At 42.0% G+C, this 25,570-nt stretch overlaps 1 protein-coding gene across 1 annotated transcript; it reads right to left on the reverse strand.

Moving 5' to 3' along the window:
* Nucleotides 1-331: 331 nt before the first annotated feature.
* Nucleotides 332-25,266, reverse strand: LOC149436244 (tartrate-resistant acid phosphatase type 5-like). The gene is made up of 5 exons (XM_089661821.1): nt 25,137-25,266; nt 14,992-15,271; nt 10,859-10,986; nt 7,492-7,837; nt 332-3,581 (listed from the first exon to the last, which is right to left on the reverse strand). Exons 2-5 carry the CDS (start codon nt 15,262-15,264, stop codon nt 3,342-3,344), a joined length of 987 nt encoding a protein of 328 aa, XP_089517947.1. The 5' UTR covers nt 15,265-15,271; nt 25,137-25,266; the 3' UTR covers nt 332-3,341.
* Between the last annotated feature and the right edge of the window lie 304 nt (nt 25,267-25,570).

Below are 25,570 nucleotides of genomic sequence, written 5' to 3' on the forward strand. Positions count from 1 at the left end.
GTATTGCATGACTGTGCAATTGCCAGTTAAAATAGTACAGTGCTAAATAGCAAAAAATGCCCTACTCATAAAAGGGAGTAAAACCTTCCAAAGGTGAAGTGGTTAAAATACTACGCTATTGAAGACGTTTTTTCCCCTTTATACATTTATGTGAATGATCCAGTTGATAGCAAGAGATGATGGAGGAATTATGTACTTGGAGCACCAGGGACCTATGGATAGACACAAGCGCTTTAGAACAGTCATGTAACAGAGGGGCAGAAGTTTTGGAAGTTACAGTCTGCTGAAAAGGTGTCTCACTTTCCCAAATGATGACATCACAATTAGTGGATTTCTGCTATAATTTTTTTAATATCACAATAGTTGGACTTTTTGTGGACAGATTACTGTTTCAAGGAAATTTCTGATTCTATGTTATATTTTAGAGTAGCGTCATGATATAAACTATCAGAGTTGCAGTGGTTTGCACGCGTAATTTTATTTGCATTAGTTCCTTGACTGGCTTTTACCCACTTTTTGTAGATCAATAAATGGACTTTAGTCTGCGGACTTTACCGTGTTGATGGCTTTCCTTTGTTGGAATTTCATTTGAGCCGAGCTTGCAGGAGCTACGAGTCAGAGCACCGCTGGTCATTATTCCTCTGGGGGTTGTAGTGCTGCTCATTTTTTCTTTCCTTCTTAGCACCTTAGTGTGGTATGGCAAATATGAAAACCTGGGGTTGGATTATCTGCTGACAAGGTCACTCTACCCTGATCTTGTTTGGGAAAATAACAGTGACCGTTGCTTGTACCGCATGCAAAAGGTGTTCGGCACTAACTTGGTTGCAACACACTATCCTCAAACCAAGCATGAGACACAATTTATAAACTCCGATGTTCTTAAATCCTTTACTTCATTGCTTAATCAACAAAATGAACTAATCATTTACAGACCCATTATTATATTTTAACAAATCTTTCAGATCTGCAAGTTTATTACAAAAAAACATAGAACATCATTTAAAAACAAAAGCCATCAGAGCTTTGCAAACACACAGAAATAAACAAAAGATTTGCCAGTCAAACAGCCCTTAAAATTGTTATGAAATTAGAATAGCACTTAGGAAAAAAAAAAACATAAAAAGATTAAAAGCAAAACTTTTTTTTTTTTTTTTTTTTTTTAATTTATTTAGCATTGGATATAGTGGAGAGGGATTAGAACCACTGTGTGCCCGTTACGGAGATTCACCCTATCAGATTTACCATCATCGCTGAGAGTGAAATAAAATTCCCAGATATTGGATTCCCACCAGAACAGGAATAGAGGGGAAAATCTTCCAATGGGGACAGTAGTTTTGATGACCCTGGTCACAACCAGGGAATTCCTCACTTCCTCTGACTTCGCATTTCAGCTGTGGGACAGGAACTGAGGGGAAATCTCCCCAATAGGACACAGATGGGGAAAGAGAATCTGACAGGGGTTAAAACCCTCTCTTACAAATCCAATCCATTCCGAAATGAAAACAAAGGTTTTGCCTTTAGTTCTACTTTAAATCTGATTGAAATGTAATAATTTGAAAGTTTAATTTAAGTTTTTAAAAAAGGTATCTATTGCCTGAAGATCATGGAGATGGACATTTATGAGTCAGATGAACAGAAAATGCAGCTATTATATAAACCGAAACTAGCAACATAAATGTAAGTATGGTTGTCTGATTCCCAATAAGGCCACAAGTTCCAAGTGGGCCAACTAACTACATTATTCTTTTGGGAGACATCACATTTTCTAAAATGGATGTCAATACAGCATTGATTCTCTGTGAACTTGAAAATGGAATCTGCGAGGAAAGAAATATGGGGGCCGTCATTGCCGAGATACATTTTGAATCCTTAAAAATTTTACAGCACGTTTGTTCCAGGTCTGTAACTCAAAAGGGTTGAAGCTAAACTTAGCCATTCAACTAGTATTTTCAGAAATAGGCCATCAATGGCATGCCCCATACTTCTCTCATGATAGTAGAGCTCTGGAAGGAGGAGGGTTTGTGAGGTAGATTCTGCATTTGGTTCTTCAAGCAATGAAGATTTCAGGTTATTGGAGGTCTTCTCGAGTTCTGAAGATTCTTCACTCCACCTTGTTTACATGACAGGATTAGAAGGGCAAGTCAAAACCTTTGCAAACTTAACAGGCTTGCCACCAGTTTACCGCCATGTTATTCTACATTAACTAGTGCTGGTGTTCCTCCTGCATCATAGAACATTACAGTAGGTGGTAACTAATGTCCCATTAGCTGAAAGTTCATGGTAATATACAAATAAGACAAGGCCTAACATCCTAAGGGAACCTTTCAAGAATGCTACTGGAAGAAGGCAGGATATAGTCTATGGCTCCAAAGCATGGAGTACATATGAAAATGCAAGCTTAATTCTTCCTGTTGAACTGTGCGGTTCCCAAACCACATGGGTTCATCTGAACTGCTCATCCAATGTCTCCACCTACTCAAATGTTCACATAATTTTCAGTACATTTGAATTTCCAATAAAAACATTGAATAACATACGATTTCATATACTAAGTGCACCTTGGACTTAAACTGCCCCTGAAGACAAGGAGCCTGCCCGAGGAGCTTAAAATGCACTGTGCCCTTTGTTAAAATGCAAATGCCATACTTGGTAGGCCTTTTCTGTCACCTATGAAGGATGTGTCAAAATACCCACAATGTTTATATTCCTACTTCAAGGCTTATTTCTAGGATATGGACTTCAACAAGACGGCCAATGAACCTTCTTCTCGAGGACAACTAAAGTGATAAACTCTTTAGTTGTCCTCAAAGAAGGCTTGGTGGCCATTTTGTTGTGGTCTATGAGCTAGAAAGGGACTACAGTGGTGTGAGAATTTCTGTGACAGCAGAAATCGCTCTGCACATGCAGTTTATTTATTGCATTCTGTGATACTGAGTGTGAGCACCCAATGTCTGCCATTTCCTTGAAATAAGCCAGGATTTAATAAGGAATATAAACATTGGGAGTATTTTATGTAGGCTTCATGGGTGACAGTAAAGACCTGCAGGTATGGCATTTACATCTGCTTTATATTTTAAACTATTAGGGCTTGATGTCTGCATGGGCCAATTTATGTAAAAGGTAAACTTAAAAATACAGTATTTGATCCGTTTAGATTTGACACATGCCTAGATCTTTTTTTTTACTATGAAAAACAGTCTGATCTTCTTGGGATTCGATTGAATCAACATTTGAAAGAAGGGACTCCAAGTAACGCACTCTGCAGTAATGCATACACATAGAATCATTTGATCCAAAAAGAATGCCATTATGTAAACAATGTTTCTCTATAGCAGCTAAGGTTACAGCTTCCGTGGATGGAGGGTGGTTTGGAAAAGACTTTTGCCTCCAGACTGTATGTAGGTTATATTCAATTCTTTAGCGGTAACCTTCATGTAGACAAAACTTCCCAAAGGTTCCTCTTCGCCTTGGAAAAAACGCAAGTAGCCCATGGGAACGGCTTCCTTGTGCTTCCGTGAATTTTCTAAGAAGTTTCCAGCCCCACTCAGCACATATCCAATACCAACGTCATCCTGCAGATACTGAAGTACAAGAGCACAATACAGATATAGTGAAAAGGTTTTGGTGACTTGCTGATCTTATTTAAAGTCCTACTCTGGGATCAGTGTAATCCCCCATCCCCCTTTCTGCGATTGCTGGAATAAAATTATATATATATATATATATATATATATATATATATATATATATATATATATATATATATATATATATATATATATATATATATATAAAATCAAATGTATATTTATATATACAGTATCTCCCAGAAGTGAGTACATACCTCACATTTTTGTAAATATTTTATTCTATCTTTTCATGTGACAACACTGAAGAAATGGCACTTTGCCGCAATGTAAATTAGTGAGTGTACAGCTTGCAGAACATGTAAATTTGCTGTCCCCTCAAAATAACTTAACACACAGCCATTAATGTCTAAACCACTGGCAACAAAAGTGAGTACACCCCTAAGTGAAAATGTCCAAATTGGGCCCAATTAGTCATTTTCCCTCTCCGGTGTCATATGACTCGTTAGTGTTACAAGGTCTCAGGTGTGAATGGGGAGCAGGTATGTTAAATTTGGTGTTATCGCTCTCACTCTCTCATACTGGTCACTGGAAGTTCAACATGACACCTAAGTGGCAAACAACTCTTTGAGGATCGGAAAAAAATAACTGTTGCTCTACATAAAGATGGCCTAGGCTATAAGAAGATTGCCAAGACCCTGAAACTGAGCTGCAGCATGGTGGCCAAGACCATACAGCGGTTTAACAGGACAGGTTCCACTCAGAACAGGCCTCGCCATGGTCGACCAATGAAGTTGAGTGCATGTGCTCAGCGTCATATCCAGAGGTTGTCTTTGGGAAATAGATGTATGAGTACTGCCAGCATTGCTGCAGAGGTTGAAGGGGTGGGGCGGTCAGCCTGTCAGTGCTCAGACCTTACACCGCACACTGCATCAAATTGGTCTGCATGGCTGTTGTCTCAGAAGGAAGCCTCTTCTAAAGATGATGCACAAGAAAGCCCGCAAACAGTTTGCTGAAGACAAGCAGACTAAGGACATGGATTACTGGAACTATGTCCTGTGGTCTGATGACACCAAGATAAACTGATTTGGTTCAGATGGTGTCAGGCGTGTGTGGTGGCAACCAGGTGAGGAGTACAAAGACAAGTGCGTCGTCTTGCCTACAGTCAAGCATGGTGGTGGGAATGTCATGGTCTGGGGCTGCATGAGTGCTGCAGGCACGGAGGAGTTACAGTTAATTGAGGGAACCATGAATGCCAACATGTACTGTGACACACTGAAGCAGAGCATGATCCCCTCCCTTCAGAGACTGGGCCGCAGAGCAGTATTCCAACATGATAACGACCCCAAACACCCCTCCAAGACAACCACTGCCTTGCTAAAGAAGCTGAGGGTAAAGGTGATGGACTGGCCAAGCATGTCTCCAGACCTAAACCCTATTGAGCATCTGTGGGGCATCCTCAAACAGAAGGTGGAGGAGCACAAGGTCTCTAACATCCACCAGCTCCGTGATGTCATCATGGAGGAGTAAAAGAGGGCTCCAGTGGCAACCTGTGAAGCTCTGGTGAACTCCATGCCCAAGAGGGTTAAGGCAGTGCTGGAAAATAATGGCGGTCACACAAAATATTGACACTTTGGGCCCAATTTGGACATTTTCACTTAGGAGTGTACTCACTTGTTGCCAGCGGGTTCAACATTAATGGCTGTGTAATTTTGAGGGGACAGCAAATTTACATGTTATACAAGCTGTACATGCACTAATTTACATTGCGGCAAAGTGTTATTTCTTCAGTGTTGTCACATGAAAAGATAGAATAAAATATTTACAAAAATGTGAGGGGTGGACTCACTTATGTGAGATACCTTATACACACATACCAAGTAAGGTTAATAATATAACTTAGATTACAAAATCTTCAGCTCTACTCAAACTGTTGTGGAGTGTATTCATTTTTGCATCAGCCAAAGTACTACATTTAGTATTTTTTATGACCTCCATGATTTTTACTACAGCACCAAGTCTTCTAGGCATGGAATGAAAAATTTGGCGACATATTGCAACATTATTTTTTTCCCATTCTTCAAGAACGACCTCTTTTAGAGCCTGGATGCTGGATGAAGGTGATGCTCAACTTGTCTCTTCAGAATTCCCCATAGGTGTTCAATTGGGTTCAGATCAGGAGACATACTTGGCCACTGAATCACTTTCACCATGTTCTTCTTCAGAAATGTAACAGTGGCCTTAGATGTGTGTTTTGGATTATTCACATGTTGGAAAAGTGCACGACGACCAAGGGCACGGAGTGATGCTAACATCTCGTCTTTCAATATAGAGCAGTACATCTGTGAATTCATGATACCATCAATGATGTGCAGTTCCCTGGCACCAGCAGCACTCATGCAGCCCCACAGAAGGACACTGCCACCATGTTTCACTGTAGGCGCCATGCATTTTACTTTGTGCTCCTCAACGCCATACAGTTTTGAAGCCATTAGTTCCACACAGGGGCGGACTGACAACTCATGGGGTCCCCGGGCCATAGGGGATCATGGGGCCCCTGTGTCCCTGCCCAAACTCAAAAAAGCCTATGAAAAAGGTACCAGGGGCATCTCATGGGGCCCCCTATTGACCCCGGGCAGTGCCCGAGTTTCCAAATGGTCAGTCCGCCCCTGGTTCCACAAACCTTTATCCTGCTCTCATCACTCCAGAGAACAGAGTCCCTGAGTCTTTTTCAGCATGGGCCCTGGCAAATTCTAGGCGGGCTTTTTTGTGCATGGGCTTTAGGAGAGGCTTCCTTCGTGGACGACACCCATGCATGCCATTCCTTTGCAGTGTACGCTGTATTGTGTCATGGGAAACAATCACCCCAGTTTGGCTTTCAACTTCTTTAGCTAACTGCAGTAAACTTGCATGGCGATTTTCTTCAACCCTTCTCATCAGAAGACGCTCCTGTCGAGGTGTTAACTTCCGTGGATGGCCTGGACGTCTCTGTGAGATGGTTGTAGTTCCAACTTTGTTAACGTTTTGTATAACTTTTGTTACAGTATTCTGACTGATAAGTAAAGCTTTGCTGATCTTCTTGTAGCCTTCACCTTTCTTGTGTAAATAAAATTATTTTCTTTCTCAGGCCTTGTGACGTTTCTCTTCCATGTGGTGCCATTGCTGACAGCATGAAATGGGAGGGGTTTTCTTTGTTAAGTAACTCTCTTTTATAATCAACTGTCTGTTGGACACCTGTTTAATGAATAATTAGACTCACCTGTCGTTGAATTCTTGTTAATTCTGATTTTGTTGCCTAAAATTTAGCTTTGCTCCTAAGCCTTACATTGGGGTGTATTCATTTTTGCAACATGGTCTTGAATTAATTTGTTAGGAAAAATACTTTTGTGTGTGTGAAAATTAACAAATCTTGCTTGCAATCAATGGCCCACATTTGCGGGAGTATTTTGTAGTATAGGGTCCTATAGAAAATGTTAATTCTGAAAGGAAAGTTGAAGGAATTACTAAAAAGGCAATTAAAAATATGTCTATCATTAGTTTCCCAATATTCTTGGGAAATTAGAGGTGTGAGAGAGCCCCAGGATATCAGAGTATTTATATTGTAAATCACTGTGCAAACTATTGGCACTATATAAATCCTGTATAGAAATAGAATAATGGCTTGTTAAACAAACAGAACATAACCATGTATCCCCATATCAGCCAAGTACAACCTGCTTATGTCTTGACTTCAGTTGTCTGCGCTAAAGAGGGCAATAAGGTATTTAAACACATATTTTTATTTAAAATCTGGCATCAAAGCTCGGACGTTGTTTATGAATTCTGCACATTATGTCTTTACTGGAGTATATCTTTAAAATTATAAAGGGAAGAAATTATTTTTCACACATCCATTTACCCTTACCTGCATGTTATGGTCATGTCCACACAGATAAGCTGTCACGTTGTATTTCCTAAGCAGTGGCTCCACATGGTGCAGAAGGCAGTGGGTAGGGCCATGTTCAGCGATGGACCATACCGGGTAATGACCCACCACCAGTAAGTACTCCTCCTTGGCTGTCTCCAGTTTCTTTGTTAGCCAAGCAAGCTGTTCATTGGCCAACTTTGGGTTAGCAGCACCTAGCGGTTGACCTCCATGGAAGTCATCAGAGTTGCCACACAAGACTATGGTGTCCAGCATTACGAGACGCACAGACACGTTGGTGGTTGGAATCTTGAAGACTAGGTCATAGTACAAGTCTGGGAATCTCCTGTACAGAGAGAAGGAAAATGTTTATCAATGTATTCGGGAACTGTGGGGGGTGCCGTTTCATTGCAGAGCACTTCTGGACACAAGGGTCAGCCTGTGATACAGTGGCAAAGCTAGACATTCTTTCACCCAGGGCAAAGAATCAGTTTGGCGCCCCCCACCTGAGAGAGTTCTCCATCCACACACACCCAGCCCTCTACGCAGAGATTGAAGATCATGTGTAATAAATAAATAAATACATAAATAAGTCCTAAGATGATGATAATAATAATACACAAAGTTTTGGTAATAGTGACTCGCTGCATGTAGCATAGAGACCTACATAATCGCCATATAGGTGAGGTTTGAAGAATTATTATTATTATTACATCGAGTTTATATAGCGCCAAAGGGTTTGCTCAGCGCTGTACAATATAGGGGGGACAATACATGGCACAGTACAACAATAACAAACAACGTACGAGGGGTAAGAGGGCCCTACTCTTTCGAGCTTACAATCTAGGAGGGAGGGGGTAGTGGTACAGTAGGAAGTGGCTGAGGGGAATGAAGTGGTGGGAGGAATGAGGGAGAATGGCCGTTAGGTGAGGGTGGGGTAGGCTTCCCTGAAGAGATGGGTTTTGAGGGAGCGCCTGAATGTGAGGAGGGAAGGCGACAGTCTGATGGATTGGGGCAGTGAGTTCCAGAGGATGGGGGAGGACCTGGAGAAGTCTTGCAGTCGTGCATGGGAGGAGGAGACCAGGGAGCAGGAGAGAAGGAGGTCCTGTGAGAATGATGCCACTTTAAGCCTTACATCCATAGGAGAGGCACCACCTGAAAAATAAGTGAGCCAAGAAATGGGTTTTAACCACTTCTTGCCTGTAGGACATCATATGACGTCCTTGGGTTGAAGTGGTTATACCGGGAGGATGCCTGCTGCAGGCATCCTCTCAGTATCAAAATTTTTTGCCACAGATTTCCTGTTAGACAGAAGTGATCAAAGTGGCCGAACAGCCCCTTGATCACTTCTGCAGGTGGCAGAATGGTGTCCCTCCCGCCACCACCTTTCCCAAGCTTTCCCGTCTGATTGCAGAGCTCAGGACCGCTGTGTCCAGTGGTGATGGTGGAACTAATGTTGTTCCTCCCTCTCTGTGGTCCTGGAAACTGTTAGCAATGAGCATTTAATCACTTCCGGTTTTGGTTATTTGTTTACTTGCCTGTTAGTGGCCAGGTAAGCAGTTGATCAGACATTGGAGACCAGAGGAAGAGATATGGGGTCTAACAGACAAATACTGTGTGACAAAGAATTGCAAATTGCACCACCTTTATTCTCTAGGACCTCTGCCAAAAATAAATAAAATACTAATAAATATATATATGATATGATATGTTTGGGGGTTCTGCGTAATTTTATACCAAAATACATGTTTTTACATGTAGGAAAGAAATGTCAGAATTGGCCTGGTGGAGAACTGGTTAATGAGGCCTGCTTCTGTGTGTTGTTGTTCTTTCATGGCGGCACCCCTCCTAATCCGTTGTGGAGGTGCGGCTTGAAATAGCCTTACTGTACAGTCACGGTTGGCTTATTAAAGGCCCGGTGGGCTTTTTTTCTTTTGTGGCGATGCTGCTTCTAATCTGCCACAGAGGTGAGGAATAAATGAAGAGATTTCAAGCCTCACTTCTGGCTCAGATTAGGATGGGCACTGCCGGGTAAGAAAAAGTGAATTATTAAAGTCCCGAGCTGGGCTCTCCTCTTTTGTAGCATTCGCCACCCCTCCTAATCCACTGCAGAGGTGAGGCTTGAAATCACTTAGGATTGTAAAAGACTTGGCAGACCTTTTGGTGCCCCAAAGACAGTAATAATGTGCCATGTTTAGTGCACCGCGGTGAACAATGGGTGTGACCAAACTGTTAACAGTGGGACTTAAAGGGGCATGGTGAAATAAAACAAAGCATTCTTATACCAATAAAATATGCTAAAATGAATAAAACAAAATGTCCTTGCAAAAATATGAACTTAGCCTGCCTTAATGGTGGACGGTGTCAGTAGGGCAGAGGACGGTGTCAGTAGGGCAGAGGACGGTGTCAGTAGGGCAGAGGACGGTGTCAGTAGGGCAGAGGACGGTGTCAGTAGGGCAGAGGACGGTGTCAGTAGTTTATTTTTTTACATTTTTTTTTTCTTTTTAAACTACCGTATGTTTAGAAGCCCCTTTTGGGGGCTTTGGGGAGATATCAGGGATCTAAAAACAGACCAATGATGTCTCACTTTTGATTCAGAGAAAAAGTGACTGGGGACAGAGATTACCCAGTCCCCTCCTCTGCAGCCTTAGATGCACTGGACAGTGAATAGGAAAAGTGCTCTATGCTGAGCGGCTTCCCATTCATTCACAAACTGAACCATAGTAAACAGTGTTTACTATGCTTCGGTTATGAAGGAACACAATGAGTGATCGGTACTAATTACTCTCTATGTTCATTCAGAAAAGGACGGGGCCAATAAATGAAAAATTTACCAGCCCCTTCCCCCGCTCTCCATTCTGAACCCCCCCCCCCCCGCAGCAGCCGGTGGGAGATCTGGGGGGGGGGGGGCACCTGCACTGTGGGGGGTGGCAGAAAGAGGAGAGGAGGGGCGGTTTACTAGAACCAGCTGTATTTTTCTCCTGCAGAAGCTGAATGCTGGCTTTCAGCAGCTGCAGGAAGAAAACAACCTATCAGTTCTCGTAAATGCCGCCCCTCCTGTCCTGGTGTGCCAGGGAGGCCGCATGGGTCCCCTGGAGCATGGGTATGATGGCACCCCTCTCGATGTGGCGCCTAGGACACATGCCCCCATAGTGTCGGCCCTGCTGTGACACCAGACTTTATTAACAGATGGTGCTGCACTCATAGTCTGAAACTACACCCTTGGAAATGTTCTCTCATAAAAGTGACAAATCTAAGAAGATAAGACACATACCACTATCTACAACAACCCCATCCTTACAATTCTCACTGCCATGTATACATATCAGATCCCTACCCAAAAACTGCACCATACAGTGGGCATTACCATCGAGAAGATATTTTGGAGTACGCCAACTGAGCCGTGATGTTCCCATAGTGGTCATGGTTTCCACCGATAACATACCAGGGGACGTTGCGTAGGGACTCTGCATCAAACACTGACTCAAAGCTGGTCTGTAAAACAGAACATAGGGAGCTGAGAGGCCCACTGGACAAAACACAAACAATGCACTGACTACAATGCAAACCACTTACAGTGTATCCCCAGTCATTTTGTAGGCTGGTTTAAGATGAGGTTGCATCAAGTAAACAAATACCAAACTTTCCATGTTTTACAAGTGCATGCGTCTGCGATAATTGCCAAAAACTACAGTGCCCAAAAATCCCCATGGGCAACACTTTAAAAGCCTTTGCAGCTCATCGTTTGAGTTGACTAGGAGCTCTTGTGCTAGAGTTATTGTTCTCACTCTGACGTTCATGGCGATAGGTCACACGTGTGGTTTGACGGCGGTTTACATATGTGTGCACACCCTGGGCTAATGTTGGTATTTGCACAGGTGTGCAGGACAACGGGGTTACGACTATATATTTATTTTAATATATTATGTTATTTTTTTAAAGTTTTTTCATTTTAAGTTTTTTATTTTTACTTGATTGTAATCCCATACGTGATAGCATTGGGCAGGTGACAGGTACTCTTTATGGAGACATTAGGGGTCTAATAGACCCCAATGTCTCCCCATACCTCTCACCATCTAATGAAGCACAGATCAGCTTGGTTAGATGTGTCATCTAGTTGTACTGCACAGGAAATGGTGTATCCGAAATCAGAAGCGATATCACTGCTGGTTTCTCTGTTTGCTGTGAGACCAAGGCACATCCATGTCTTGATCCCACATGCACTGTCCCTTCCCTAACCGGTGGGGGGGGGGTACTGCGCTGCCGGCTCTGTGAAAGTGATCAGCGGCTATGGAGTTGCAGCCATCAGCTTGTACTTAAAAGGTTCACTCTTTGGACGTATGTAGTATGTCCAAAGAGCTGAACCGGTCATGGTAAAAAACAAACCTTCTGCTTTTAGAACCACTTTACGATTGGGAAACTCATTAACCAGTTGCCGCTTGTCCCTCCTGGTGGACACCACATGGCTTCCTTTCAGGAACACGCATTGCGCATGCCCGGAGGGCCGCGCTGTGGCTCGATCTGTCACCAGCCGTGTACCTTGGACACGGTCGATGACAGATCTGTATACTGGCCCCGTTTCCAGTACCATGTGACCTGCTGTGACCAATCACAGCAGGTCACATGACAGTTGTATACAATGGATGGCTTCCTTCCATGCCATCCATTGTATACAAGTGTGTCTAGCTGTGAATGGTCACAGCGATCACATGCACAAGCTGGGCCAATCACAGCCCAGCTGTGTCACGTGATTAGCAGTGGCCAAATCACAGCTAAGCACAAAAAAAAAAAAAACCCTGAATGAATCGATTTCATTCAGGTAAATGCTTGCTTATAGCAAAGTAATTACTTGCTACTGGTATAAGCAAATTGTGTAAAAAAAAAAAAAAATACTGATCACTTCCCCAAAGTAGTACAATGTTACTATGGTAACATTATACTACTTTGGTCATAGTGAAATATGAAAAAAAAAAAAAATAATATATATATATATATATATATATATATATATATATATATATATATATATATATATCTTAGAAAAAAAGAGAAAGAAAAATCAATAAAAAATTAAAAATAAAAAAAAATCGATTTTTTCTTTTCGTACTGTCACCAGTCAGTGTCCCTGACCACCTCCATGCCAGTTATATGATGATGCTGTACTGCACTGGTGACAGTATGTAAAAAAAAAAAAAAAAAAAAAAAAAAAAAAAAAAAAAGTGAAAATCGTTTTTTTAATTTCTTCATTTTCCAACAGAACCAATTGAGTACTGACGTGATACTTCTTTTATTTGCAGGAACACTTAATTTTCCAAAAAATGACGAAAAAAAAAAGGGGACAACTTCAAAAAAACTCGCCATGCCTGTTATGAAATATGTTGGACTGTCTACTTTGACATATGCCATATGGCGTCCACCCGGAAAGCTGATGACATTTGCCGGCCGCCATTCAGCCATAGGGCGGGCGGCAAATGGTTTACCATGTCCCTTTACAGTAATTTATGCCTTTAAAGTGCACTTTATAACATATTAAAAGACTTTTTTTTTTTTTTTTTTACTTTTTTATGACCTCCGGAACGGATTAATTGGTTTTCAATGCATTCCTTTACAATACGAAAATTCGTAAACCGAGGTACGCCTGTATAGCCAAAACTTTATTGTTTTGGATATAGTAGAACATGTTAACTCCTACCAGGTCATTTATTTGTGGTTTGTGTACCATTTTGGAAAGTTCTGTTCATGTATTGTCTCAGAGACACAATACGAAATTAGAAATTCTTTCCCAAAGTGAAGGAATTCCCCCTCTTGCACATTTGTCTCTGAAACAGGTTTCTACATTGGAAGATTTCCCCTTCCCTCTTGTTCTGGGGACAACTCTGGGAGTGATCCTTTTCCTTCCATTCACAGCTTTGAGCAGCTTTGGGGACAACTCTGGGTTTCCCCTCACTGTCTTTCAGGTGACCGTGATCACCAATACACAGAGAGGTATAACACTTTCCATAGGGGACACAGACGGCAAAACAATATGACAGGTATAGCTAAAGGCAAAACCTTTTTTTCTTATTTTTTGATAGAATGGACAAGTATTAAGACCCGTCAGGTTTTATTGCTGTCTGCACCCCTATTCACCTTCTCTAGTTGTCTTGTTTGCCATTATCATCGAAAGTTTTTTTAAAAATCCAAAATTTTGGGTTGTCCCTGGAAGAGTAGCAGTGGGGAAATCCTCCAATGGGGACTCTAGTTCTGGTGCCAGCCAGGGTTCTACTCACTTTGGAGAGATTTCCTATTGCTTCTTGTTTTGGCTATGGGACAGGAAGTAAAGAGAAATCTCCCTAATAGAACACAATGGCAAAAAAAAAACAAAAAAAAAAAAACCACACAACCTGACCAGGGTTCTAACCCTCCCTTACACTATGCAAAAAAAAAAAAAAAAAGTTTTGCCATACATTCTTTAATATATTTGGCTGGAGAGTGAGAGGAAGAAGCACTACAAGGAACCAATCAATTAATGGGCTTACCAGCATCATGTTGAAAGGAGGAGAGAGCAGAGTGACAGAGAAATGACCTAATCACGGTGCTGCTGCTCCTTTCACTGTCCTGTCACAGGTTGGGTGCAGGTCCAGGGCGACCTGGGCTCAGAAGAAGTGTATTGAACAATGCTGGCCTACAGACTGAGGTTATCTAGTGGCAGATAAAAAATTACTGTAGGGGAAATCTAGGATTAAAAAAGATGAACGTTGCAGCAAACACTGGTTTCATTATTATATCTTTTAAAGCAGAATTCCAAGCAAAAGTAGAAGCTCCGCTTATCTGCCTCTTCCCCCCTCCACTAATACAAGTGAAGGGAATTGTCGAATGTCCTAAGAATGGCCAGAACAGTGGCTGAGGCCATTTCCCAACATTGGACTCCTGGGGTCGGTTGAGCAGCATCCATCCCTTCACTAGTATTGGCTGACACTGGAATCGCTCGGACTCATGCTCCCCCCTTCTCACTTGCCAGTGGAGTGATCCTTTTCCTTCCATTCACAGCTTTGAGGGGCGCCATAAAAAGGTATACTTTTCACTCCCCCCTCCGCTGCCACATTTGCCACTTTTTTGGGGGCAGCAGGTTTTCGACAGGTACCCACTCCTGCTGCGGCGAACTGAGCCAGAAGTTCACACCCTCCCCCCACCCAGTTCTCTGGGATACTTCACAGGTCACAGAAGACTGCGGTCCATTCACAAAGCCGCAAGGCTTCACTGTCGGTTTCCCTTAGTCAAGATGGAGGCGCCACTGCCCAATAGCCGGTTGAAGAATCGGCTCATGGTAGGGACAGAGCTGGATCCCTGGCCAGGTAAATGCCCTAATATTAAAAGCCAGCAGCTACAGTATTTGTAATTTTTGGGAGGGGGTGCAAAAAAAAAAAAAAATTTCCATTAGTTCCTTGGGCCACAGTTTTAATTGCCACCGTTTCACAGAACCCCACCACCACCCTATTACACATGAATTTTGTTTCTCACCTTAAACCTATCTGAGGTGACATCCTTCACACCTTCATAGTAGAAGTTGTCTCCAACAGACACGATGAAGTCGGCTCCCCATTTTGCCACAGTTTTGCCGAGCTCAGCTGCGACCAAGGTCTCCTGCTTGGTGTAGTATGGAGGGAGGGGTAGACCGCCCCAGTCACCAATCACTGCGAAGCGTAGAGAGGAATTGGACTCTGTTGGAGGGTTTGAGATGGTCTTTGGTGCCACACATGGCAGGATGGCCAACAGAAACACAAACTTCTCCATTGTAAACCTGGGTGCGGAAAAGATACACAATGTTACGGTACCAATTTAGCAAACAGGTGGAAAGTATGGAACACTGGAACCTTCAAAACTGGCAGGTTCCAGACCTTTGGGCAATGCCTGGAAAGCTATGATCTTAAAAATAAGTGGGTTTATCCAATAAGACAAATAGGCTGAATTCACCAAGACGGAGGAGTTATTTTACCACCACTACATATTTTTTCAGCCTAAAAATGTCTGCTAAGAAAATGTCCAATGCCCAGTCTCATACAGCCTACCACCTGTGCATCCAGGCCATTTTGGACACACCCTTCATCCTGCATTTGGGGCTTCCAAGAGGATGCTGCGTGGTACTTCATCAATAAAGCGGAATTTAGCCCTGAAATGTAAAACTTACTAGCAGGATGGACATTTATTGCAGAAGAGATATATTATCCACTTAAAGATTTTCTGGCACTTTTGGTTTACAAATTTAAAATCAGTATTTTTTACTAGAAAATTGCAAAGAGACCCTACAGAGTAAAATGTCTATCATTGCAATTTTTTAGGTCATATGGTATTTAGGATGCGGTTTTTCAAAAATTTTTTTGGAAAAAATACACTTTTATGAATTAAAAAAACAAAACAAAAAAACAATATATACCCCATGTTGTTTGTTAAATATAAAAGATGATGTTACGGTGAGTAAATTGATACCAAACATGTCACGCTTTAAAATTGTGCACGCTTGTGGAATGGCGACAAACTATGGTACTTAAAAATCTCCATAGGTGATGCTTTAAAATTTTTTGCAGGTTACCTATTTAAAGGTACACAGGAGGTCTAGTACTAGAATTATTGCTCTCGCTCTAACCTTCATGGTGATATAAGGGCGGACTGACAACTCATGGGGCCCCCGGGTAATAGGGGATCATGGGGCCCCTGTGTCCTTGCCCAAACTCAAAAAAGCCTATGAAAAAGGTATCAGGGGCATCTCATGGGGCCCCCTACTGACCCCGGGCCCTCGGGCAGTGCCCGAGTTTCCAAATGGTCAGTCCGCCCCTGTGCACAGCATATGTCTGCGCTCATTTCTGTGCGCGAGCATGGAAGGGCGGGGGCGCTTTAAAATTTCTTCTTTTTTTTTTTTGTTTACAATGTCCCTTTATTTTAAATTTTGTAATCAGTTTTGTTCTTATTACAAGGAATGTAAACATCCCTTGTAATAGAAATAAGGATGGCAGGGCCTCTTTAAAAATATCTGTGGTCAAAAAGACCTCAAATCTCTCTTTTACCTTTAAAAGCAAAAGATTTAAATTAAAAAAAAAAATTGTTTACATCCGCCCAGGACTGGAAGTGACATCATGACGTCACACTGGTCCTCCAAGGCCATAGAGGCGATCAGAGACGATAGAGTCTCTCATTACCTCTGTGACCAGCTGACCGCATTGTCGGATCATTTCTCAGACATGCCAGTTGAAACAGTAAGCCTGAGAAACACCGACGAGCGATGAAAGGAGACATCCCCCTGCCCAAGTCCTCTACTGAGAGCGATCCAGTGGCTAATGAGCCGCTCAGACCACTTTCATGAGAAAGACAGCAACTGGCTGAAAAAAAACAAAAAAACAAAAAAACAAAAACCGGGGTTATGGCTGATATCTTCAGCCATAACCTCAGTAAACCACTTGCATAATGCAACGTATATATACGTATTACAGCCGGCAGGTGGTTAAGTCTCTTCTGCCATAAAAAGCTTCGAACCTTTCTCCTATAAAGAAGCTTTAGAAAGTAGACCAAGGTGCACATGCACAACTCTGTGTACATTCTTGGCATGCCTGGGTACCAAGATGAACCATCTCCCATGTTCATACACAGGAGTTATGTCAACTCGGCCAATCAAAATGGCCAAAGACCACAAAGCCAGAGAGAAGGCTCCCAATGGAGCTAGCGGATGCCACATTCCTGGTAGAGGTGAGTATTAATGGGTTTCGTTACACTTTATGGACCACACATACACAGAAGAAGAGAAGCTGCAAGGAGATGAAGGTAACTGGATGGAATTCCACTGAAGTTAAAGCTGTCCCTACACTAGCAGAACTTTCTCCAAAATTTTTAGTTTTAAGAATGCTCGTTCAATTATTGAATTGTTTGTGTGTTCTCTTCTGTACCAGTAAAGTCCGACCAAACATTTACTAGAATCTCTGCAACTTCTGGTGACCTTTGGCTGCCATTTTGGTGTGGGACCTTATAAATTAGGGTGCCCTCATCATTCCTTTGCAACGATTGCTACTAACCCATATCAACATACAAGACAAAATCGCAACATTCAAAACTGTGTATGTGTGGTCTCTCCCTGACTGGGTTCCCTGGGACCAAGGCCTCACCTACATGTATTATATACAAATCATTATAGATCACTAATCATGTGGGCTCTAAACCAGCTGCTATTGTTCAAGATTCCATGGGGGTTATACCATCACAGGCCAACTTCACAGAAGATTGTCAACTTATGATAAGGCCGAAAAGTGGCAGTAAACAAATCTGCATTGTTTAAAAAAAGATAAGAGAGCAAATCATTAGAAACAAACAATGGCAGATGGCTAACTAAATATCCAATAGCAAATATCAAAGTGGTTGTAAAGCCAGCCATAGACAGTTTGAATCTCAGCCGGTTCAGCAGGGGCTGGCTGAAATTCTAACCGTGTGCAGGCTGAATGTACCCAAGCTGATCGATCAACTTGGGTACAACCAGCCTGTTAGATTTTACATGTGATTATTGGTAGCAGCTATTATAGCCACCAGCAGTAATCGCTGTGTTCTCACGGTAGGACGGCTCCCCCCTTCCGCCCTCCAGGAGAACATGGATTGAATCTTGGGCCTGTCCCTGCTGAACCAGCCAAGATTTGAACAGTCTATGGCTTAAAGCGGAGTTCCACTCGACCTATCAAAAAATAAAAGTCAGCAGCTACAAAAACTGTAGCTCCTGACTCTTAAAAAAACAGCCACTTACCTGTCCCTCGGTCCCGTGGTGTGTCCCCCGCAGCTCGTTTCACCAGCAGTCCTGGATTCCAGGAGGCCGGCATCTTCAGTGTGGGCACCCGGCTGTGATAGCTTGCGGCTTCACAGCCGGGTACCCACTGCACATGCGTGAGTAGCGCTGCACTTCGTGAATGGTCCTGTAGTCTTCTGGGACCTGTCACATGTCCCAAAAGACTACAGGGAGGGAAGGAGGGAGGACACCTTCCGCTTCTGATCGCCTAGGTGATCGGACCGGAAGTGGGAGCGGGTACATGTCAAATTTGGGTACCCGCTCCCCAAAGGTGCCAATCCTTAATGGGGAGCGGGGGAGCAGCCCTTAAAGCGGAACTTCCCCTTTTGGGTGGAGCTCCGCTTTAATGCATTCTCTGCACTGAGCCCCCCACCCCAAATACTTACCCAAACCAAATTTCAATCCAGTGCTGGTCCGAGCTGCGCTGTGTGTGTGTCAATAGATTGAGCCCACACAAGTGCCCCATAGCAAGTGGCCAGCTATGGGGCCATTCAAAAAAAAGAGGTGGAGCCTGGAGCAGTGGCAGGGGACCCCAGAAGAGGGTCAAAACCATTGTACAGAGTTGGTAAGTATAACATGTATGCGAATTAAAAAAAAAAAAAAATGTATAATTATATATATATATATATATATATATATATATATATATATATATATATATATACACACATACACATATATATATATATATACACATATACACACACACACATATACATATACACACTTTAAGCTCAGTACACACTAGTACAAATTCGTTTGACATTTTTCGCTGTGAGAATGTTTGTTTTTCTATTCATGTAAGGCAGGGCTCGACAAATCCCAGGCACCAGGTCGCCATTAGAAATCGCATCCTGGTGCCTGGGTTCACACACTGCCTCTCATTGACTCCAATACAAAAACACCTCCCATTGACTTAAAATTTTTATTTACTACAGGTACTGCGCATGCTCAGAAATGAAATACATTAACCCCTTGCCCTCCAGAGGATTTCCCCCCTTCCTGACCAGGCCATTTTTTGCGTTATGGCGCTGCGTTACTTTAACTGACAATTGCGCAGTCATGCAACACTGCACCCAAATCAAATTTATGTCCTTCCCCCCCCCCCACAATTTTAGCTTTCTTTCGGTGGTATTTGATCTCCTGTGCGGTTTTTGTGCTATAATAATAATAAAAAAAAAAAAAAAAAAAAGCTACAATTTTGAGAAAAAAAAGAAAAACAATATTTTGACTTTTTGCTATTAAACATGTCCAGTAACAAAAACGTTAAAAAATCAAGTCATAAGTTTAGGCCAAAATGTATTCTGCGACATGTCTGCTAAAAAAAAAATCCCAATACGTGTAAATTAATTGGTTTATGTGAAGGTTATAGCGTTTACAAATGGTGGTATAGATACTGGAATATTTGTTTTTTATTATTTTTACTAGTAATGGCAGCGATCAGCGACTTATAGCAGGACTGTGGCAGGCATTCTGACACTGGGGGGGGGTCTGACATGGTGTCACTGACGTCCCCAGTTATACCAATACAGTGCTAAAAAAAAACAAAAAAAAAACAAAAAAAAAAAAAACTATCAGGACTATGGCTTAGCCGTGGACATTTTTAGTGCCAGCAGGGATAGCTGAAAGTTTTCATATAAGATTTGTGTAGGTGGGCTTGAAAATGAGGGAGTGATGGCAGTTTACAAATCATGTCCTGATTTTTCAGCTCACACTCTAGCTTTTGTCAGCTCCCACTCTAGTTTTGAACATTCCGCCATTCATACCTATGGGACCAATTTCACCACAAAAATGCCAATATTTTATGAACCATTTGGCGAAACGTTCCACAAAGTAATAGCACACCAATCGGGAACAATCCGCACGTTTCGGTATATTACTGTCTATGTAGTGTAAAAACTGTGGGAGGAGTTAGGGTGGTAAATTTGGCTATAATAATAAGAATATATATGTGAGATAACATAAGTGGTCTTGCCTATTCACAACAGCCTTGTACCATGCAGCTCACACAGTAGTTCTCAATGGCTGCAAGAATGCAGCCAGAGAGGAGAAACGATTGCTTTTACAGCCTTTATAAAAAGCAAAAAGTAAAAGCAGTCAGTGTAAAAAAAAAAAAAAAAAAATCTTCATCACCCCCCACAAGTAGTACAGTATGTAAAAAAAAAACATAAAATGGTAATATAAAAAAAAAAAATAAAAATGTAAAAAAAAAAAATAAAGTTTAAAAATGATAAATTTTTGGTTATAAACTAATTTGGGTTATTTTTTTTTTTACTAAAAAGATAGCGGAATAAATTTTGGCCAAGATTTATGATGAAATATTATTCATTTGCAAAATTTTATAAGAAAAACATTTTTTTCAAAATTTTTGGACTTTTTAATTTACATAGCAAAAAAAAAAAAAAAATCCCAGTGGTGAATAAATATCACCAAAATAAAGCTTTATCCGTCTAAAAAAAATTGATATGGATACAGTGTTGCATGACCGCGCAATTGTCATTCAAAGTGGGATAGCGCTGAAAGCTGAAAATTGGCCTGGACAGGAAGGGGGTAAAAGTGTCCGGACTGGAAGTGGTTAAGAAAAGTCCCTGACCCTTTCCAAAAATGCAGCAGCATCATAGAAGTGAACATGCTCCATAGAAAACCATGTTAAATGGACTGTAGTACGTTTCTGCAAAAAGCACTAAAAAAACGCATTGGTGTGAATGGAGTCTTACTGTTTGGCTGACCATTTTTCACTCGCCTGAGTTGATTTTTTTTTTTTGGTGTTTGTCAAGCCTGGTGGTGCTTGCATGGCTACCCACAGCTTGAATTGAATTTGAGTTGTCTATGGCCAGCTTTACAGAGCAGAGCAGGTTAAGGTTGGTCAGACATTAACCTTTTTTTTCCTTTCTCAACCTGTGGGCTGAATGAACTAAAAAACAACAAAACTTAATTTCCCATCCACACATTCTACAAGGTGGTGTCAAAAAGTTTTTTTTAACAAGCCAACAGGTGGCAGCACAAGGTTGCACGCACAGTTGTAGGAAGCACCAACCTTCATAAGTCAGTGAGCCAAAAGACATCATCCTGTGTACATCGGGAGCTGTGCAACTGGTGCTGTTCTAACCATGTGCATTATACCACATCTGCTATTTCATCATAGGCAGCAAGTTAGAACAAAGACCAAGACCCAAGTTTCATCATCGGTAATGATCCTCGGCATGAAGGACGGGTCATCCATGGCAGTTTTTTGGTAGACTTCGAAGCTTTTTTTCAATGAATTTCTGCTGCATTTTCCATTGAAATCTTTGGAACTAAAAATGCAACCTGCTGTGGGCAAAAAAAGTCTCTGACCCTTTTCTAAACAACACACCAGTTGATAACACACAGATGTGAACGTGTCCCATAGGAAATCATGTTTAATGGACTGTAGTGTGTTTCTGCAAAAACACATAGGTGTGAACCAGGCCATAAAAGGGCCTTTCCACTTTTGCAGTCAAATTTGAGAAAACTCCCAGGATAGGTTTAGGCCCCATTCCAACCTGAGCATTTTGTAGCTCGAAGCTCCAAAACGCTTACGGAGCAAAAATCAACTATTCTCAATTCACCTGAAGCCAAATGCCTGAAGCTCAAGCAAGTTCTAAAGTTTTCTTTGCAGCTCAAATCAGGCAGATTTTTAAATTTTTATTCCCATGGAAACACGTGATTTGCGTCACGCATTTTTGCACGATTTTCTGCTCAAATGAAAATATGTAGAAAAAAAAATTAAATTGCAAAGGAAAAAAAGGGAATATATGAATCATTAAAAAATGTAAAAGTGCACAAATAAAAATCATCATAAATAAATTCATAATAAATAATGACCCCCTAACCTTAAAAAATAATTAAAAACCTAAACAAAAAATTATTATTATTATTATTAATAATTCTGTTAGGTTGTTTATTATTAGTATTTTTTAAGGGTTAGGGAGGTTAAGGGTTAATAATTATGTATTATTACATAGTATTAAATTATTGTGTTTATTATTTATGATTGTGTATTTATTTTTTCATTAAATAGTAGTAGTGGTATTAACACCCTAACAAAAATAAATACATAATAAGAAAACCTACCCCAAGCCCCAGTTCTAACCTTAACCCTAACCTAACCTCAACTCTAAAAAAGAAGAAAAAAAAAAAAGAAAATAATATAATTATAATAACAACAACACAAAAATAAAAGTGGATGGAAAAGCTAAAAATGCTGAAAAACCTAGCAACAAATGATGCAACACATGATATTTTTCTCTATTGGCTAATTAAAAAAGGCAAAGTGCAAAAATGCCCAAAAAAACTGTATGAAAATCTGCAAAAACCGAATCAAATTTGCTATGCTCAAGTGTGAATGCAGCCTTTTTAGGTGTTCCTATTCACACAGCATAGCTAAAAATGGTTTGTAAAAAATATTTCTTACCTTTTACATGTTTCTAAGAATGTGTCCTGGTCCATGCTAGGAATTTCTGGGCAGTCCCCACACACAGGGAACTATACCTCATTAACATACAATTCAGGAGGGTGTTTTCTAAATGTTTAACCCCTTGTTAGGACTGACAGCGCTCAAACCCAGGTTACACCTGATGAGGAAGAACTTCAAACACATTACAGACCAGGGGCGGAGTGACAACTCATGGGGCCCCCGGGCAATAGGGGATCATGGGGCCCCTTTGTCCTTGCCCAAACTCAAAAAAGCCTATGAAAAAGGTACCAGGGGCATCTCATGGGGCCCCCTACTGACCCCGGGCCCTCGGGCAGTGCCCAAGTTTCCAAATGGTCAGTCCGCCCCTGTTACAGACAGAGATCATTATGCTAAACATCACTCCACAGCCCCCACCATAAGGCAAGCCATAGATTCGATTTTCTTTTCTTGGGTGGAAAGAAAGAAAATTGATTGATTCCCCTATAAAGACAGTCCGTGTTGACGGGGGAAATCCCTCCCACAGCGCTATTGTGTTCTGCAACAGGCAGAACATTATGATTACTGCTAGCGGCTATAGCTGCCGGCAGTAATCGCATGGTAAAGAAAGCTGACGGGCTGGTTGTACCCAAGTCAACCGATGGATGGACTTCAGTACAACCAGCCTGCCCATAGGTGGATTCTCAGCCAGTCCTTGCTGAACGGGTTGAGATTCGATCCATCTATGGTTGGCCTAACATTAAAAAGCAGGGAGAGCATGGAAGGATTTCAATCAGGTAAAAAGCACTTCACAAAAGGTAACCAGTATTTATTATTTATTTTGTTAGGTTTATGCTGTATTACTGGCTGCAAAGTGAGACCTGCTTTTGCACTCCATAATATGTGAAGGCTGCAGAGTATTACTCGGGGTGAACTCTCCAATATACACTGCTCAAAAAATGAAAGGAACACTTTGGAAACACATCAGATCTCAATGGGAAGAATCTCCTGCTGGATCTCTATACTGACATGGACGGGGTGATGTGTTAAGAACACAAGGATGGCCCATCGTTTGATGGAAATGAAAATCATCAACCTACCGAGGACTAAATTCAAAGACACCCCAAAAATCAAAGTGATAAAATGATGCAGCAGGCTAGTCCATTTTGCGGAAATTTCATTGCAGCAACTCATTATGGTCCTCAGTAGTTTGTATGGCCCCCACGTGCTTGTATGCATGCCTGACAATGTCGGGGGAGGCTCCTAATGAGACGATGGATGGTGTCCTGGGGGATTTCCTCCCAGATCTGGACCAGGGCGTCACTGAGCTCCTGGACAGTCTGAGGTGCAACCTGGCAACATTGCATGGACCGAAACATGATATCCCAGAGGTGTTCTATTGGATTTAGGTCAGGGGAGCGTGGGGGCCATTCAATGGTATCAATTCCTTCATCCTCCAGGAACTGCCTGCATACTCTCAGCACATGAGGCCAGGCATTGTTGTGCACCAGGAGGAACCCAGGACCCACTGCACCAGTGTAGGGTCTAACAATGGGTCCAAGGATTTCATCCCGATACCTAATGGCAGTCAGGGTGCCATTGTCTAGCCTGTAGAGGTCTGTGCGTCCCTCCATAGATATGCCTCCCCAGACCATCACTGACCCACCACCAAAACAGTCATGCAGAACGATGTTACAGGTAGCATCACGTTCTCCACGGCTTCTCCAGACCCTTTCATGTCTGTCACATGTGCTCAGGGTGAACCTGCTCTCATCTGTGAAAAGCACAGGGTGCCAGTGGTGGACCTGCCAATTCTGGTGTTCAATGGCAAATGTCAATCGAGCTCTATGGTGTTGGGCAGTGAGCACAGGGCCCACTAGAGGACGTCGGCCCTCAGGCCACCCTCATGAAGTCTGTTTCTGGTTGTTTGGTCAGAGACATTCACACCAGTGGCCTGCTGGAGGTCATTTTGTAGGGCTCTGGCAGTGCTCATCCTGTTCCTCCTTGCAAAAAAGAATCAGATACCGGTCCTGCTGATGGGTTAAGGACCTTCTACAGCCCTGTCCAGCTCTCCTAGAGTAACTGCCTGTCTCCTGGAATCTCCTCCATGCTCTTGAGACTGTGCTGGGAGACACAGCAAACCTTCTGGCAATGGCATGTATTAATGTGCCATCCTGGAGGAGTTGGACTGCCTGTGCAACCTCTATAGGGTCCAGGTATGGCCTCATGCTACCAGTAGTGACACTGACCCTAGGCAAATGCAAAACTAATGAAAAACAGTCAGAAAAGATGCTACTTAACTGACCAGACCAATATCCCAGGAGTTTAACTGACTTGATGCTATACTCTGATCAAAAAGTGTTCCTTTCATTTTTGTTTTTTAGCAGTGTACTATAACATAAATCCAGATTTAGGAAGACTCAGCGGAAATGTTACCTTCTCCAATTAGCGCACCAACGCCATGTCCAGGTATTCCTATGGTATCAAATCCTCCGATGTGCTCCGAGACAATGCAGAGTAATGTGTTATTCTACTTCTGCTGTGTCAGGCTATGACGCCATCAGAGGTTTGTCACCTAACACGGTCACATGACTCAGAGTCACATGAATTGTTATCAGTGAGCTTTACAAACACTGAAATGTGACTCCCACATACCTCTGATCACATCATCCAACCTGCCCAGATGTATTGTGTTACCGAGTAAACACGAAGTATAGAGTCCCAAAACTTCCCGGACTTTGAACCGCTCTGCCTTAATTCACTGAGTGCTAAACCTGATCATTTCCACTCCACTATCGGGATTCAGAAGAGAGGTTATTAAAATTAGGGGTTTTTTTTTTTAACCACTTGCCCTTCTGAGGATTTACCCC

The sequence above is a fragment of the Staurois parvus genome, unplaced genomic scaffold (genome assembly GCF_062004578.1).
Source record: "Staurois parvus isolate SC_StPar_1 unplaced genomic scaffold, SC_StPar_1.0 ptg001395l, whole genome shotgun sequence".
NCBI lineage: Eukaryota > Metazoa > Chordata > Amphibia > Anura > Ranidae > Staurois > Staurois parvus.

Coding starts and splice junctions, on each gene's coding strand:
- LOC149436244 (XM_089661821.1), bottom strand. CDS start 15,264: ATGGAGAAGTTTGTGTTTCTGTTGGCCATCCTGCCATGTGTGGCACCA. Junction 10,987..14,991: donor TCACCTCAGATAGGTTTAAG/GTGAGAAACAAA, acceptor TCTGTTTTACAG/ACCAGCTTTGAGTCAGTGTT. Junction 3,582..7,491: donor GACATGACCATAACATGCAG/GTAAGGGTAAAT, acceptor CTTGTACTTCAG/TATCTGCAGGATGACGTTGG.